The sequence below is a fragment of the Scyliorhinus canicula genome, chromosome 9 (genome assembly GCF_902713615.1).
Source record: "Scyliorhinus canicula chromosome 9, sScyCan1.1, whole genome shotgun sequence".
In the NCBI taxonomy this organism is placed as follows: domain Eukaryota; kingdom Metazoa; phylum Chordata; class Chondrichthyes; order Carcharhiniformes; family Scyliorhinidae; genus Scyliorhinus; species Scyliorhinus canicula.
The window spans coordinates 89,905,152-89,922,521 of NC_052154.1; the positions used below are offsets into that span (position 1 = coordinate 89,905,152).

The following is a 17,370-nucleotide window of genomic DNA, read 5'->3' on the forward strand; positions in this document are numbered from 1 at the left end:
GCCTGCTTGATTTATGAGTCCTTCACACTTGCGAAACAGCCTAATAACTCACCGTCATCAGTGTGATCTACTACATTATCCACAGATTGATGGCAATTTATAAAAGACCCTGCGTTTCATTAAAAAAGTTCACCTTCAAATAAGCAGTGTTTTTAACAGCTAGGAAATAATCATAATTCCTTCCTTCTCCTAATCTCAGTTTCATTAAAAGAACGAAAATATGTCGGTATTTGTTTGGGTTTATAGATGTTTGGGTTGATGGAAGTTAATTAAGAACTTATTGAATTACTTTGTAGCATTTTCTCTAACTCTGTCTCCCCCCATCTTTGCCTCTTTGTGCAAATATACTTTGGTTCCGCTGGGAACTGTCCTTTTTATTTTCCTTTCCTTGACTCCCAATCCTCACTGTTTTAGCCATGTATGCAACTTGTGTGTTTGTATAATCTTTACATCTCTCTGTAGACTTGGGGCGAAATTCTCCCAAAACGGGAGAAATCGTCAAACTGCCGGGCGGGTTTTACGGCATCGCGCCCCTTCCCGACGGGGGACCGATTCTGGTCCCCCGTCGGGGCTAGCAGCCCGACGTCGGAGGCCCCGACAAGTCGGGCTTAACGAAAATCGTTAAGCCCGCTTGTCGGACTTAGCGCCGGCTGACGCGTCATATGACGTCAGCCGCGCATGCGCAGGTGGGAAGACTCCACCCGCGCATGCGCGGGTGACGTCAGCGCGTTTTTGCGCGAAACCCGCGCATGCGCGGTCCGGGTTGCCCCTCAGCCGCCCCGCGTATTGATACTGCGGGGCGGCGGAAGGACAAATAGTGCGCGGGCATCGGGCCCGCTGCCCGCGATCGGTGGGCACCGATCGCGGGCCCATGGCACCCTTGGCACGGCCGTGGTACTGCCGTGCCAATCGGTGCCATGGTTATTTTTTTCCAGGTGGTCACGACGTTTTTACGAATGGCAGGACCAGGTGTGTTTGCCGTTCGTAAAAAGGTCGTAAAGGGCTGGGACTTCGGCCCTTCTAACAGCTGTGAATCGCTGCCGGCCGTAAAAAAACGGCGGCAGCGATTCGTGTCGGGATTTCGGCGGGGGGGGGGGAGAATAGCGGGAGGGCGTCAAAAAAGTCGGGAAGGCCCTCCCGCTATTCTCCCACCCGTCGTGGGGGGGGGAAAATTTCGCCCTTGGTTTTTGCTGCTGAAATTGGTGACTGGGGTTGGGAAGTTTCATATCTGCTTTGGAGCGGCTAGTGCAGGATGGAATTGGGCCAGTCACCTCTAGACATCGATCAGAGGTTGCCCCAGGGATATAAAGTGCTGTTTAGAAGTTCTCCCAAACTTCATTCCGGTTGTTTCCTTAAATTTTAGGCCCTCTGCCGTTAACTTTCAAACCACAATCCCATCCAAAACACTTCCCATGTGACCTCCATGCCCCATGCCAACTCTTGCCAATCCATGCCTCCACCCACCACACTTTTATACCCTCTATGCTAACTCGCTCAGTATCTGCCATGAAAAGACCTCTGGAGCCATGTTGAGATGAAATAAAATAAGGATCTAAATGTTTATGTATATCAGCATTCTGAAGTGACCGTTCCCTCCCTGAAACCTTGGTCCACTCTTCTATCACCTCCATCTTATCCCCTTCCCATGGCACCTTCCCATGCAATCACAGGAGATGTAATACCTTCCCGTTTAACTGCTCTCTCCTCACTGTCTAAGACCCCAAATAATGATTCCAGGTGAAGCAGAAATGTACTTGTGCTTAATCTTCTGTATTAGCTGCTCACAATGTGGTCTCTTTACATTGGAGAGACCAAACGTAGACTGGGTGACCACTTTATGAAACATCTCTTGATCAGGAAGCATGACCCTGCCCTTCTGATTGCATGCCTTTTCAATTCACTATCTTGCTCTCATGTAGTTCTGCACTCAGTTTGCAACAGTATTCCAGTGAAGCCCAATATACTGGAGGAATAGCACCTCATCTTCCGATTAGGCATGTTACGGCCTTCTGGATTACCATTATTATTAGCACTCATTTTGTCTTGTGTTCCATTATTTCTTTGCCATTTAATCACTCCTATCCTCTGACTTATCCCTGACCTTCAATTAATTGTGCTCCATTTGGCTTTACCCCTTTCTCAATAGGATATAACGCATTCTTCCAAATCTATCAAGTTCCAAAAAAGAGTCATATTGGACTCAAAAATTACTGATGCTGCCAGACCTGCTGAGTTCTTCTGTTTTTATTTAAAAATCTGTTATAGGCTTCACTGTATTAAAAAACACTCCCATTAATGAAAGCCTATTTAAAAGTTCTAAATCCCTTCGAGTACTTAATCCATTATTAAAAACAGATTTATATTCAAAACCCCTCATGAAAGACAGCCAATACTTTTTAATAATCTCTTTGAACTACCAATCAAATTGTGACCACAGGACCACCTGCTGAGATGATTGTAGGTTGTGAAAAACAGCCAAGCATTAATGATGGCATGATGATAATAATTGGGAAAATGTCAACAACCAGCCATTGTAACTGCTGGAAGCAAATTTAAATTCTCACTTGAACAGGTGGCCTATTTTTCTTAATGTAGAAAGGCTTGGGGATTGAAATAACTTGACACCTTGTGTTTTCCCTTCTTCTCACTGACACAGGCAGGCTGTTATTTTCACTTTTAAGGGGCTGGAAAATTAAATAATTTCACAATTTACCAATTTTACAAACTGTGTCCACCTTTATAAGTATTTGCATCTATTCTAAATATGTGTGACTCTGTTTCTCTGGATTAAGGCTCTTGCTATGGAGAAAGAGGTCTGTTTGAACTCAACATTGAATTCAAATTGCTCTGCAGAATTTGTTTTTTCCTCATGAATGAATCATGTCCTGTCCTCTTTACCCTACCGGTAAAATTGTGATCTGTCAGAAATGGGGGTGGGACTTCTGAATCCAGAAAACACCCGCCATCTCTAATGGTTCACGGATTCTCCATGGCTTTGCAAAATTTTGGGGCGCGATTCTCCGCTGCCCACGACGGGTCGGAGAATAGCGGCCTTCCCGACATTTTTCCCGACCTCCCGCTATTCTCTCCCCGCCCCCCCCCCCCCCACGGCCGCCCCACGACACGAATCGCTGCTCGCCGTTTTTTTACGGCGAACAATGATTCTCCCCTAGCCGATGGGCCGAGTTCCCAGGCCTTTACGGCCGTTTTCACGAACGCAAACACACCTGCTCTCACCGTTCGTGAAAACGGTCGCAAAGTGCCGTTCCCGACAACCATGGCACCGATTGGCATGGGCCCGTGATCGGTGGGCACCGATCGCGGGCAGCGGGTCCGAAACCCACGCACTCTTTGTCCCTCCGCCGCCCCGCAGGATCAGTCCACGGGGCAGCTGAGGGGCATGACGGCCCGCGCATGCGCGGGTTTGACGCATATGCGTGATGATGTCATCTGCGCATGCGCGGGTTGGAGCCGTCCAATCCGCGCATGCGTGGCTGACGTCATCGTGCGCATCAGCCGCCGTGACCCTTGGCGTGCGGGCTCAGCGACGGCCGCTAAGCCTGCGATGCCGTGCTTCACGGGGCCGCGCTGCTAGCCCCAACCGGGGGGTCCCGGGAGGGGGCGCGGAGGCTGCCGTGAAACACGGCCAGTTTCACGGCAGCCTTTACGACTCTCCGCATTTGCGGAGAATCGCGCCCTTGATGTTTACATGGAGCTAGATTTTATTTTTGGAAAAACTAGTCTTACCAACTCCCCTACTAATCATGCAACATAAACACAAGGTAGATAAGAAATTTAGGAATCTTTGCAATGAAGTGGGTGCTATAGAACAGGGAAAGAGAAAGCAGCACGAGAGAGAACAAATATTGGAAAGCCAGAAACAGAAAGAAAGAGACTGAAATTGTTCCTCTCAAAGCACCCTAGAACAGTAAAATATTTCAAATGTGGATAAGCCATCAAGCATGTCATTGAAAGAAAGAAATTGCTGTTCTGTACCTCCTTTTAAACATCAGGATGCCCCAAAGCACTTACAGAAAATTAAATACTTTTGAATTGTGGTCACTTTTGCAATGTAGGTTGCCAGTTAGTACACAATAAGTTCACACAAAGAATAATGTGATGCTGATCAGCTAACCTGTTTTTTAGACTTACTAATTGAGGATTAATTATTGTGCTAGAAAGTGGGGTAGGGTTAATATGAAGAAAAAACAAGGAACTGTGTCAGCATCCATTACCATGTGTCCAGTGAAGAGGCAAAGCACTTCATGAATATATTTAAAACAATTGCGAGGCACAGTTTTTCCAGGGATCTGGAAGCCTGATGGGAGGAAGGAGGCAGGTACTGCTGAGTTCACCAAGCAGTAAGTGCCTTTTTAGCACGCCTTCTGAGCCCAGAGAGAACACGAGTACTCCTTCAGCCTCCGGAGAGGTCTTCAGAATTCCCTCTGATGATGGTGGCTTCTCTCTGTCTACGCCTCCCCACTACAATCGCAGACATCCCCATCCCAACCTCAATGTCCTCCATATCCCTCCAGTCGATCATGGCCAGCTGCAACCTTCAAACCCCAATCCTCCTCTGAGTCTATTTTCTTCCCACCCCATTCCACCTCAAACACTGACTGCTGTCTTAATTCAGCCTCTGCATGCAGGAATGCCAATCTTCCCCTCTTCTAAAGGGGGGAGTTCATCCCCAAGGCTACAGCCTTCAATACTGCTACACCCCCCCCCCCCGGGCAGCAAAGTAGGCCATCATTAGGGGGGGGGGGCATGGTAACACAGTGGTTAGCACAGTCCTTTATGGGTCCGAGGTTCAATTCCCGGCTTGGATCACTGTCTGTGCGGAGTCTGCAGTGTCTGCGTGGGTTTCCTCCGGGTGCTCGGGTTTCCTCCCACAGTACAAAGATGTGCAGGTTAGGTGGATTGGATTGGCCATGCTAAATTGCCCCATAGTGTCCAAAAAGGTTAGGTGGGGTTACTGGGTTATGGAGTTAGGGTGGAGGTGTGGGCTTAGGTAGGGTGCTCTTTCCAAGGGCCGGTGCAGACTCGATGGGCCAAATGGGTTCCTCCTGCACTGTAAATTCTATGATGATCGTTTTGTTCAGCTGCTGCAAGGAAAATAAAAACACACAAATTATAGTAAGGTCCTGCCATTAAAATCAATAGAACCACTTTTCTCTGGCCTTGCCAAAACATTGGTGGATTTTCACCTCCCTGAACTATGTCTATCTTCCTGTAAATATAAGGATCAGAGATTCACAAGCTGAATTACCAGCTTGTGAACCCCTTGGTGGTCATAAGGACATGAAAATTGGAATACTAAAATTGCCACAAAATAAAACAGTTTGAACAAGAACAAAGAACAAAGAAAATTACAGCACAGGAACAGGCCCTTCTGCCCTCCCAGCCTGCGCCGATCCAGATCCTTTATCTAAACCTGTCTCCTATTTTCCAAGGTCTACTTCCCTCTGTTCCCCGCCCATTCATATATCTGTCTAGATGCATCTTAAATGATGCTATCATGCCCGCCTCTACCACCTCCGCTGGCAAAGCATTCCAGGCACCCACCACCCTCTGCGTAAAAAACTTTCCACGCACATCTCCCTTAAACTTTCCCCCTCTCACCTTGAAATCGTGACCCCTTGTCATTGACACCCCCAATCTTGGAAAAAGCTTGTTGCTATCCACCCTGTCCATACCTCTCATAATTTTGTAGACCTCAATCAGGTCCCCCCTCAACCTTTGTCTTTCCAACGAAAACAATCCTAATCTACTCAACCTTTCTTCATAGCTAGCACCCTCCATACCAGGCAACATCCTGGTGAACCTCCTCTCTAAAGCATCCACATCCTTCTGGTAATGTGGCAACCAGAACTGCACGCAGTATTCCAAATGTGGCCTAACCAAAGTCCTGTACAACTGTAACATGACCTGCTGACTCTTGTACTCAATACCCCGTCCGATGAAGGCAAGCATGCTGTATGCCTTCTTGACCAGTCTATCAACCTGCGTTGCCACCTTCAGGGTACAATGGACCTGAACTCCCAGATCTCTCTGTACATTAATTTTCCCCAGGACTCTTCCATTGACCATATATTCCGCTCTTGAATTAGATCTTCCAAAATGCATCACCTCGCATTTGCCTGGATTGAACTCCATCTGCCATTTCTCTGCCCAACTTTCCAATCTATCTATATTTTGCTGTATTCTCTGACAGTCCTCCTCACTATCTGCAACTCCACCAATCTTAGTATCATCTGCAAACTTGCTAATCAGACCACCTATACCTTCCTCCAGATCATTTATGTATATCACAAACAACAGTGGTCCGAGCACGGATCCCTGTGGAACACCACTAGTCACCCTTCTCCATTTTGAGACACTCCCTTCCACTACTACTCTCTGTCTCCTGTTGCCCAGTCAGTTCTTTATCCGTCTAGCTAGTACACCCTGAACCCCATACAACATCATTTTTTCCATCAACCTGCAATGGGAAACCTTATCAAACGCCTTACTGAAGTCCATGTATATGACATCTGCAGCCCTTCCCTCATCAATTAACTTTGTCACTTCCTCAAAGAATTCTATTAGGTTTGCAAGACATGACCTTCCCTGCACAAAACCATGCTGCCTATCACTGATAAGTCTATTTTCTTCCAAATGTGAATAGATCCTATCCCTCAGTATCTTCTCCAACAGTTTGCCTACCATTGACGTCAAGCTCACAGGTCTATAATTCCCTGGATTATCCCTCTTACCCTTCTTAAACAAAGGGACAACATTAGCAATTCTCCAGTCCTCCGGGACCTCACCCGTGCACAAGGATGCTGCAAAGATATCTGTTAAGGCCCCAGCCAATTGGTGTTCTTGATAAATAGACAAAACATTCTTACTGTTGCAGTTTGTATTTTGCCAGAAATCCAGCAAACGTTCTGGGAAACCTACCAGATATGAAACTCCAATGAATCTGGCTATTTTATACTGTGCCATTGTTGAGGGTTAGCTGTAGGTTGTATTGTCTTAGAACGGAATTGAATACATATGAGTAATCCCTGAAAAATTTTTTTCCCCCAAATTCTAGGTTTTCCGAAGACCATATCATGTTGCCTTATTAACACCTCCCTTGTACCGATGGCTGTTACATTACGAATTCCAGGTGATGGCATTGGTGAAGTCAGTCGAACAAGTTTCAGCCAGGCCACAGAACGCAGGAGTATAAATTCATGGACAAACATCGAATCAGACATGACACTCAAAGAGTTTACTATAAATCCCAGTTTTGATATCATTAAGCAGCACGTTGGAAAGGAGATTCAGGTAATAAAATATCTCTCAACTTTTGATAACCTATCTCTATACTGACTTCAGGGATGAACAGAAACCCTTGTGTGAGACCTTTACCAACTAAAAACCATGGGCGGGATTCTCCGTCGCCAAGCAGCAAAATCAGGAAAGCATATCATTCGTTGGCCAGACCTGGTATTCTCCGGGGCCTTCCGATTCTCTGCCTCCGATGGGCTGAATTCCCAACTGCAGGGTTCACTTATGCTTGGTTGAAACAAAAAATATTGTGTATTTCACACAATATTTAAAACACTGGAAGGATTGCTGCAATGTGAAAATCCAAGAGATTTCACAAATCGTGAAACCGGCACCGTGGCTGATGAGGTAGAGAGAGGAGGTAGGACACAGAGAGGCGTGACTGTGGGCTGCCGTGCCGGGGGCTGGCTGGCCCCCTCCCACGGGACTGCACGGGACTGGAGCAGTGCCAGGCACGGACCGCCATTTCCGCAGTCTGCAAGGCAGCCATCTTGCTGCACACCCCACTGATCACCAACCTTGGCCCCTGGTTCTGCAGTGTGACAGTGGCCGTATGGGTGCCCCCACCCCTCCACCCTTGCACCCCACCCTTTACCAGACCCCACCAACCAACTGGCTCTCATCCGCCGGCTGGGCACTAGGCGGCCCACCCAGGGCTGCAGTATCCCCTATCGAGGCGCTGGCCGTGTGGTGTACAGCTGGCATGGGAAGTGCCAGCCAATGGTACCCCTGGAAGCAGGGACGGGGTGCAAGGGCCAGAGGCCCCCACAGTGCCAGGCACCGATGGACCTGGGATGCGGAAATGTGGGAGTGGCATGAGGGTGCAGAGCCCACAGTGCCAACTGGGGCCACCATGTTGCCCGGTGGACCTTGTTGGCTGTGGGGGTATGGGCTATGCTAACATGTCGGCCTTTCATCTCCTGCAGACAATGGATATTGAGATTTAACCAGCAGTAGTAGCCTTCCTGCTACTTGCCACAACCCTGGGGGATACACTGTGGTTGTATGAGCTGCTGTTACTTGAGGAAGAGGAAGCTGCAGCAGCGGAGTGTGCCCCAAAGGGACAGGTGGCAACCACCCAAGATGGAGCACTGGCTGCCTAATAGTCTGAGGAGGAGGAGGTGCAAAGGAGTGCCGCTTGAGGCCTCGTGAGTACTGGCAGCACGAGGACCTGCCGGATCGGGCATGCCATCGAAGACTCTGGCTGAGCAGGGAGACAGTGTGACATATGCCAGATCATGGTGCACCCGGCATCGCGGGGAATGGGGGAAGACAGCTGCATGGTGACCGTCAAGGTGACGGTTGCCCTGAACATTTATGCCACATTTCAAAACACCGAGTGGGGACCTGTTCGGGATCTCACAGAGCTCGGTGAACAGGTGCACCTGCGCTGTTACAGAGGCCCTATATGCCCAGTCGACACAATACCTCCATTTCAAGTGGACCGAGTCCACCTGGATGCCTAGGCAGCCGGGTTCACCGCCATCGACGGGATATCCTCGAACCAAGGGGTGATCGGTTTGCATGCCCCCTGTGAGCGCCTGCTGATGACAGGCCGCTCTACACAAACCAAAAGGGGTTCCACTCGATGAACATGCAGCTGATATGCGACCATCAACTGCACATCATGCACATCTGCACCCGATACCTGGGCAGTGTGCACGACCGCTCTGGAGGTGCGCAACAGTATGACACTGAGAGGGTCACCCGCATCATGATGGCGTGCTGTGTCCTCCACATCATTACATAGCAGAAGGGCGACGTTCTGCAGGAGGAGGATGAACACCAGTCCTCGTCTGATAAGGAGGATGCGGGGGAGAGCGATGATGGATGGGGCATGGGACCCAGGCAGGCAAAGGAGGCTGCATGACCAGGGCCAATGCACACTGGAGGCTCTCATCACCTACAGGTTCACTGACTGGAGGGGGGGGGGGCAACGGCCAGTGGCAGAGACACCGTATCCTAACCCCCCCCCCCCCCCCCCCCCCCCTCGCCAGTCCACCACACCGCCTGCAACCCCCTCCTTGATACATACTTGTCGCACTACAGGGTGCAGGCCCTGGGTTGATAGTAACAATGGGTCTGGTCCATGGGATGGAGGATGATGACCTCTGATGTGATGAACTCTGGTGCTCCGCATCGTTTGACAACGCTTTACTCGTGCCCAGGGTCGCACTTTCCACTGTCCACCTGGGTGATCCCTGCATGCAAGCTGGTCATTCCATCACATGGTGCCATCGGATCCCCGGGGTAACGGTGGTGGGGACGGTCGGGAGGGGGGAGTGCGGAGGGGGGAGTCCAGGCCACCCACAACGCAAGCCCATTCCCCCTGCACCCCCTCTCTGGCCAGAGCAGTCCAGCCCACCCATCTGAGGACCAAGGCAGTTTGTAACAGTGTTAACAGGTGTTGAATATGCACAAATATTTACAAATATGTGCTCTAGTCCCTATTACTAACCTGTGCCCTGCACCAGCTGGTGTTAACTTTCTGGCCCCATGGGCCACAACGCTACGTATAGGTGGATCCCCAAATGTTTCATCAGGAGTGGACCGGCCTGCTGTGATTCCGGCCTTGCGACCTGGGTCTCCTTTGGCGGCTGTCATCCAGGGCGATCGGTCCTGGATGGGTTCAGCTGCTACTCAGGTGTCCCAGGTGGTATGGAGTCTGAGGTGTCGCGGTGTTCTGGCACCTTTACTGCAGGGTCAATGGCACGGGCCCCATCACCTCCTCCTCCCTCGGGGAGCCAGGTGGCCCCTGGGCTATTGCATGGGATGGGGTTGTGAGCGAAGCTATCCACTGAGGCTCTCCGCCACCTGGCACTGCCAGTCCTGGAGGCCCACTTTGGTTTTGACCAGGGTCTATATGCTCGCGCCGTGGAACAAAGGCAGTGGACCATCGCCGTCTGGGACTGTGCCACATTGTCAATTAACTGTGCCACCACCTGTGTTACATCAACCAGTGACTGAGTCATCTCCCTCTGTGACTGGGCCACCTCCCTGTGTGTCTGCGCCACATCGGCCAGCGCCTGGGCAATGCCGCCGACGTTCTCATCCATGGCCCGGTGTGTCTCTCGCACGGCTGCCTCTGAGGCGGCAACCTCTCCTGGGCCTTGGCCACTGCCTTTACAGAATTCCCCAGGTATTGGACATGCCAATCCGTAGCCAAATCCCTCTTTCCCCCCCCCCCCCCCCCCCCCCCCAAATGCCTCCAGCACGGATGCCACCCGTGAGGTGTTGCCCTGGGTGGCATGCATGGTTGGCATTTCCTCATGTGGTTGGACTGCTCCAACTGCACCTGCAGGTACTGGATGCTCACCGAGAATCCCTCATGCAGTCCCAGGCTCTATGACTCTATCTCCAGAATCTATGGGACTGTTCGTTCCAGAGGCCTGAAATCTGGCTGGACGGCAGCTAGTTCCTCGGGTCAGCCCACACTCCAACCATCCACCCCCCTCGGGTGTTCCTACCTCTACCGGATCAGCTGTGTGGTGCGCATCAGATAGTGCCCCAGGAACCTCTTTACTGCAGTTCCCAGCCGAGATGAGTGCCTCTGGGATGGTGGAGAGTGTTGGAGACAGCTGACAGGAAATCAGTGTCATCCTCGGACTCGAGCTCTGGTGTACCTTGGGTCACAGGAATATGGTTCCCGTTTGTGCTGCACTCTTCATCACTGCTCAGCACACTTAGGGGCTCAGGCTGTGGCACTGGTTGGGGGTGGGGGCGGGGGGCACCAGATGGACCCGCCTATCACCAGCAGGTCCTGCAAGACACAAGACAAGACGCATGTTTAAACTGCGGGCCGGGGTGGAGTGGGAGTGAGGGTGATGGTGGGCGTGAGGCTGGAATGGAAGTGAGGTTGGGGATGAGAATGATGTTAGGGTGGTGTGATGGTAGTGTTGGGGGGGTGGGGCTGACACGTGTCACAGGGAACCGCAACTCAGCGGGGTCTCACTTCCTCGTCCCCGACCGATCTCCACCATGGCAATCTCCCTTTCCTCTAGGCCACTGACCACGGCCCTCTGCTCAACCTCAGGTCCGGTGAGGGGCTGCAGGTCTGGCGGCCCCCTCCAGTTTTCTCCCACTACCGGCGGTTATGGGCAATCTTCTCCTGGGGGGGTGGTGGGGTGTGGGGGATGGGGCGGTGGCTGGGAACAGAAAACGATAGTGTTAGACAGACCAACACATGCAGGCCAGGAGCTGGGTAGCTGATGGCCTCAGTGGCTAGGGCACATGGCCATGTCGGCCGATATGGATTCTGACATGTGGCACAGGGTGGTGGTTCTCCTGCCCTCCGGGTGGAGGGGAGTAATGTTACAGGTGTGTTGGACAGTGGTTGGTGCCAGCGGCACGGAATTGCCTACTCGCCTTGGCCGCCCTGAGGAGGTTGTGCAGTTTTTTTACGGCACTGCTAGCCACCCCAGTGGTGTTGCTGGTGGCGCTGACAGCCTCTACCACCTACGCTCGGGTATGGCGAATGGCGGTGGTTGGCATGCTCCTTCCCGGGCCAACGTACAGAGAGGCCTGCCTCTCCTCCATCGTGTCTAGCAGAGTCTCAATTTCGGCGTCTGTAAATTGTGGGGCTGCGCGTCCTGCTACCATCTTGTTGGTGTGTTACGAGTGAAGTGTGTGTATGGGGTTGCAGCTTGTCAGCATCCTAATGTCAATTGTGAATCCAGTGAATTGATTGTGTTCCACGTGGCGCTGCTGCTAGCCCCTCAACAGTCGCTTAATCAGTCCAGGTGCCGTGCCAGTTTTGCTGTTGTTGAACTCAACAAATCCTGCGCCGGCGTCAACACTTGGTCTCAGGAACGGAGAATCCCACCCCATGCAACTGGCTTTTGAATTTTGAGTATGAAGTAATAACATGAATTGATTTATCTTGGTTTCTATGAACGTTTTCACTTCGTCCTGACTGCAGGGCTCCATTTTATAATGCCGTTGAGCCATGATGGCTGTGAGGTTTCATTTGAAGTTGACCATTACATCTTATAATAATAATATAATAATCTTTATTGTCACAAGTAGGCTTACATTAACACTGTAATGAATTTACCGTGAAAATCCCCTATTCGCCACATTCCGGTGTCTGTTCGGGTACACTGAGGGAGAATTCAGAATGTCCAATTCACGTAACGTCTTTTGGGACTTGTGCGTGGAAACTGGAGCACTAGGAGGAAATCCACGCAGACACAGGGAGAACGTGCAGACTCCGCACAGAAAATGGCCCAAGCTGCAAATCGAATCTGGGACCCTGGCGCTGTGAAGCAACAGTGCTACCCACTGTGTTACAGTGCTGCCCCTATGTGAAAGAATTAAAGGAAACAACTCGTTTAAAGCTTTACTGGAGCTCCATCTGTTATATATATATTTTCATGAAATCACACACTGCGAACCTGAAAGTGAAAGCATTGGTGTAGATGCCACACCTGCATATTTTCTTGTTTTCTATAATAATGATTTTGAAATTTCACCCATGCTTTTCTGTGAAAGTCTACTCTTCATGGGGGATAATGATAAGAATATTTTATGTTAATCTGTTTAATTTAGCAGTTTGTACTCTGACCACACGCGTGAAAGCAAGAGATTCAGTGCTCCCATTTTCAGTTTTGCAAATGTAAATAATTTCTTGTTTACCTCATTCCAGAATATGCAGATCATTTAAACATTTTAAAATTGATCCCATTTTTGGGTGACATTAAGCTTTACAGGTTATGTTTTATCCCCAAAATGCTATGTAAGGACTCCTCTAAGCTAGGCAACAATGTTTAATAGAGTCAGTGTTGTTAGTTTTGTCATCACTTGCAGAATTCAAACAAACTTATGTACCTCTTTATGTTGTTGGCCGCATTCTATCTGCTTATTTTTTCCAGTACCAAATCTGTTCACGATTGCGTTTATTAATTTTGAATATGTTTACATTGTAAACCTATTCTTGGGACGATTGGAGGATTTTAGGACTATTGGCTTCTAAATACTGCGACAAATTAAGAGATCGAAACCGAGGGGTATAGTGTGTTTGCCTGCAGTGGTCATGGTTTTTAAAAGAGATTTTGTTTTGTTTCTGGGGAACAGCAGGTGAAATTGACCAGAGGAATGTGGATTGACTGGGGAGGTCCCTGGGGAGTTAATGTGCTTTTGCAGCCTGCAGAGTTTATTTGATTTTGAGCTTGGGGAGATGAGGTGATTGCACATTGGAGACCAGGAATGCAGAGAGGCAGTGAGTTTTGGAGAAGCTTAGAGAGAGAGCGGAGCTGAATTCTGATCTGCTTGACCCTAAGTCCGTCATTATTTCCCAGTAAGATAGTTAAAAAACGGCAGCACGGTGGCCTAGTGGTTAGCACAACCGCCTCACGGCGCTGAGGTCCCAGGTTCGATCCCGGCTCTGGGTCACTGTCCGTGTGGAGTTTGCACATTCTCCCCGTGTCTGCGTGGGTTTCGCCCCCACAACCCAAAAACGTGCAGAGTAGGTGGATTGGCCACGCTAAATTGCCCCTCAATTGGAAAAAAATAATTGGGTAATCTAAATTTATAAAAAAAATTTTTAAAAAAAGATAGTTAAAAAATAGTGCAATAATATTTTAAAGCAGAACAGTCTTGTCTGAAGACAAGGAAGAGGCTGAAACAACCTAATTGAAACAGCTATTTGAAGACATTCAGCCAGAGTTTGAAGGAGTTCTAACTGGGGCCAAATCTGTTCTGAGAAACAAGTATTACTCTATGCTCTGCTGATTTTTAAGCTGGATTGAGAGTTGTATGTTTCTTTTCTTGTTTTTTAACGGGTAATTGAATCGTAGTGTTAAGGGGTAATTGTAAGCTGTTCTTTTTGGATGAGAAGTTAAAAGGTTTAATATGGTATTCATAATAAAGGTTTGTTTTAGAAATACCAAAGACCTATTTTTCATGCAATCATTGCTGGAGCGAATTATTCTTTCCACACAGTCTTAACATAGACTAAAATATTGGGTTTTGGTCCAGTATCTTAGCCACTGTTGGGATCTAATATGGGAACGAAATATTCTGGACATTCACCTTTAAAGCATTTGCAAAATGCTGTCGTCCTGGTACTAGGAGGAAGAGAGTGAGGGTTATATCATCCCCAACAGAGACATGTTGGGATTGGGGAAATCTGATATTGCATAGAAAATTTTGAAGAAAATTCAACTCATCTCGCAGTGGCTTTTCATTGCAGCCAACTCATTAGCATTTTACTTTTTAAAAAAAGAATCTTTATTGTCGCAAGTAGGCTTACATTACACTGCAATGATGTTACTGTGAAAAGCCCTGAGTCGCCACATTCCGGCCTCTGTTTGGGTACACAGAGGGAGAATTGAGAATGTTCAAATTACCTAACAACACGTCTTTCGGGACTTGTGGGAGGAAACCTGAGCACCCGGAGGAAACCCACGCAGACGTGGGGAGAACGTGCAGACTTCACACAGACAGTAACTGCTTCTCGATTTGGTAACTAATACACAGCTCAGATGTTCCACATGACGTAATCTCAACTCCAGTATTTAAAGGAACAATCAAAAGGTGGAATTTGAAAGTGTTTGCAGTTGGAAAGAAGAGAAGACAAACTTTGACTCTGAATTCTAGATATCCAAAGGCAGTGCTACAGTTCAGTGATGCCTCACGTGCTGCTGGGGTCACTGAGGAGTCATAGAGAGATGCAATTTCCCAGAGATTGGAGGAAGAAACTTTGCTTCTGACACTGATTAGGTCAGAGCAGCACGGTAGCATAGTGCTTAGCACAATTGCTTCACAGCTCCAGGGTCCCAGGTTCGATTCCCGGCCTGGGTCACTGTCTGTGCGGAGTCTGCATGTTCTCCCCGTGTGTGTGTGGGTTTCCTCCGGGTGCTCCGGTTTCCTCCCACAGTCCAAAGATGTGCAGGTTAGGTGGATTGGCCATGCTAAATTGCCCTTAGTGTCCAAAATTGCCCTTAGTGTTGGATGGGGTTATTGGGTTATGGGGATAGGGTAGAGGTGTTGACCTTGGGTAGGGTGCTCTTTCCAAGAGCTGGTGCAGACTTGATTGGCCGAATGGCCTCCTTCTGCTCTGTAAATTCTATGAATATTTAATTCCTGTCCCTAATAGTCACTCTCTCCAAGAGCTCTACAGCCATCAGGTAATCACTGGTGCTATTATAGTCACAATCAATCCACAACCAATAAGGCCTGAGCATCATCCCTAAAGTAGGCTGCCCAGAATTGGATGCAGTATTCCAGCTGGGGCCAACCTAATGCCTTGGTTAACACTACTCATTTTCTATTGTATTCTCTGCCTCTGTTTATAAAGTTGAGGAGTTAATATGCATCTTTAGCAGCTTTCTCAACTTTCCTTGCCCTCTTCAGTGATTAATATACATCCAGGTTTCATTGTTCCAGAACCCTTTTAAAATTGGACCATTTAGTTAATTTTGTTCCTACTCATTCTTTTTCTCTGACTATCTCACTTCAAACTTCTCTGCATTAAATTTATCTGCCATGCATCTGGCCTTTTCACCAGTTTGTCTGTGCCCTCTGTTATTTTCTCTCTCACTGTTTTCTCCTTGTAGTGTGTCTAGCCTGTATCATAACAGCCTCTTCTTTGAACATGTCCCGTTGTTCAATTACTGAATTACCATGAGGGCAATTCTGTTGAATGCAGGTCAGCATGAAGGACCTGTCTCATTGCCAGAACTTACTAGCTGGTCAGGGCTTAGGCTCTTCATTATGCCAGTCTGCACTTGAGGAGTTTAATTTTCTCCTGTAATCCCCTAATTTTACTTGTATTCTCCTCTTATTCCTAATTTTGAATTCATGCCCCTGAATAATTGGGTGCACATTTACTTTGGCCGATTGCAAAAAGGGTCATTTCACAACTCCAACCATTACTTTTCCAATCCTGTATTCTATTTCAGTGACTTCAAATGGAACTGAATATCTGGCATGGTGACAGATATGATACCATTTGGTTTACAATATCGCACATTGAAATTTCACCCTTGGATTGGATTGGATTTGTTTATTGTCATGTGTACCGAGGTACAGTGAGAAGTATTTTTCTGCGAGCAGCTCAACAGATCATTAAGTACATGGGAAGAAAAATACATAATAGGGCAACACAAGGTACACAATGTAACTACATAAGCAACGGCATCGGATGAAGCATACATTGTGTAGTGTTAATGAGGTCAGTCCATAAGAGCGTCATTTAGGAGTCTGGTAACAGCGGTGAAGAAGCTGTTTTTGAGTCTGTTCATGTGTGTTCTCAGACTTCTGTATCTCCTGCCGGATGGAAGAAGTTGGAAGAGTGAGTAAGCCGGGTCGGAGGGGTCTTTGATTATGCTTCCCGCTTTCCCCAGGCAGCGGGGGGTGTAGATGGAGTCAATGGTTGGGAGGCAGGTTTGAGTGATGGACTGGGCGGTGTTCACGACTCTCTGAAATTTCTTGTGGTCCTGGGCCGAGCAGTTGCCATACCAGGCTGTGATGCAGCCAGATAGGATGCTTTGTATGGTGTATCTGTAAACGTTGGTAAGGGCTAATGTACACATGCCGAATTTGCTTAGTCCCCAAATCCCTCTTGCGCTCTTAGGCCTGGATCACAGAAATAAGTTGGTGGCAGCAACAGGGGCTGTTTGATGTGGAGGGGGGCTGTTTAAAAGGACCACCTTGGTATTTTGGGACTACACTTTGTACTGTTCTCTGCATGAATGGATGGCAAGGTCTTTTTAGTTGGAAGTGCTCAACTGTTTGTTAATTAACTAAACCACTCAAGGGTTTCTATGATGTAAGATTGCAGTTGGATATTACGGCTAAATACAAATAACTATGGTTAACTCTTATTAATCACTGTCAACTCAGGAGCTGCTCAATATGTGTCTGTGCTTGTTGTCCAGATTCTGTGCTGTTCAGGAGATTACTTCCTATCTCCATGAGGCCTGTCTTCCAGTGACCTACTCCTGTCACCACGACACCTGTAGTCGGATGCTAGAACCTTAGTCTATGCATACAGCTCCTAATCCTAACTTACAGTTTGGTTATTAAATCATACACAAATCATATTCTATTTAT

At 48.4% G+C, this 17,370-nt stretch overlaps 1 protein-coding gene across 1 annotated transcript in view; it reads left to right on the top strand.

The window, feature by feature from the left end:
* The window catches only part of hydin (HYDIN axonemal central pair apparatus protein), a 1,231,368-nt gene that overhangs the window by 503,819 nt on the left and 710,179 nt on the right, over positions 1-17,370 (top strand). Inside the window, exon 15 of the mRNA XM_038807144.1 lies at positions 7,079-7,314. Coding sequence (XP_038663072.1) covers positions 7,079-7,314 — 236 coding nt within the window. The remainder of the gene's footprint in view (positions 1-7,078; positions 7,315-17,370) is intronic.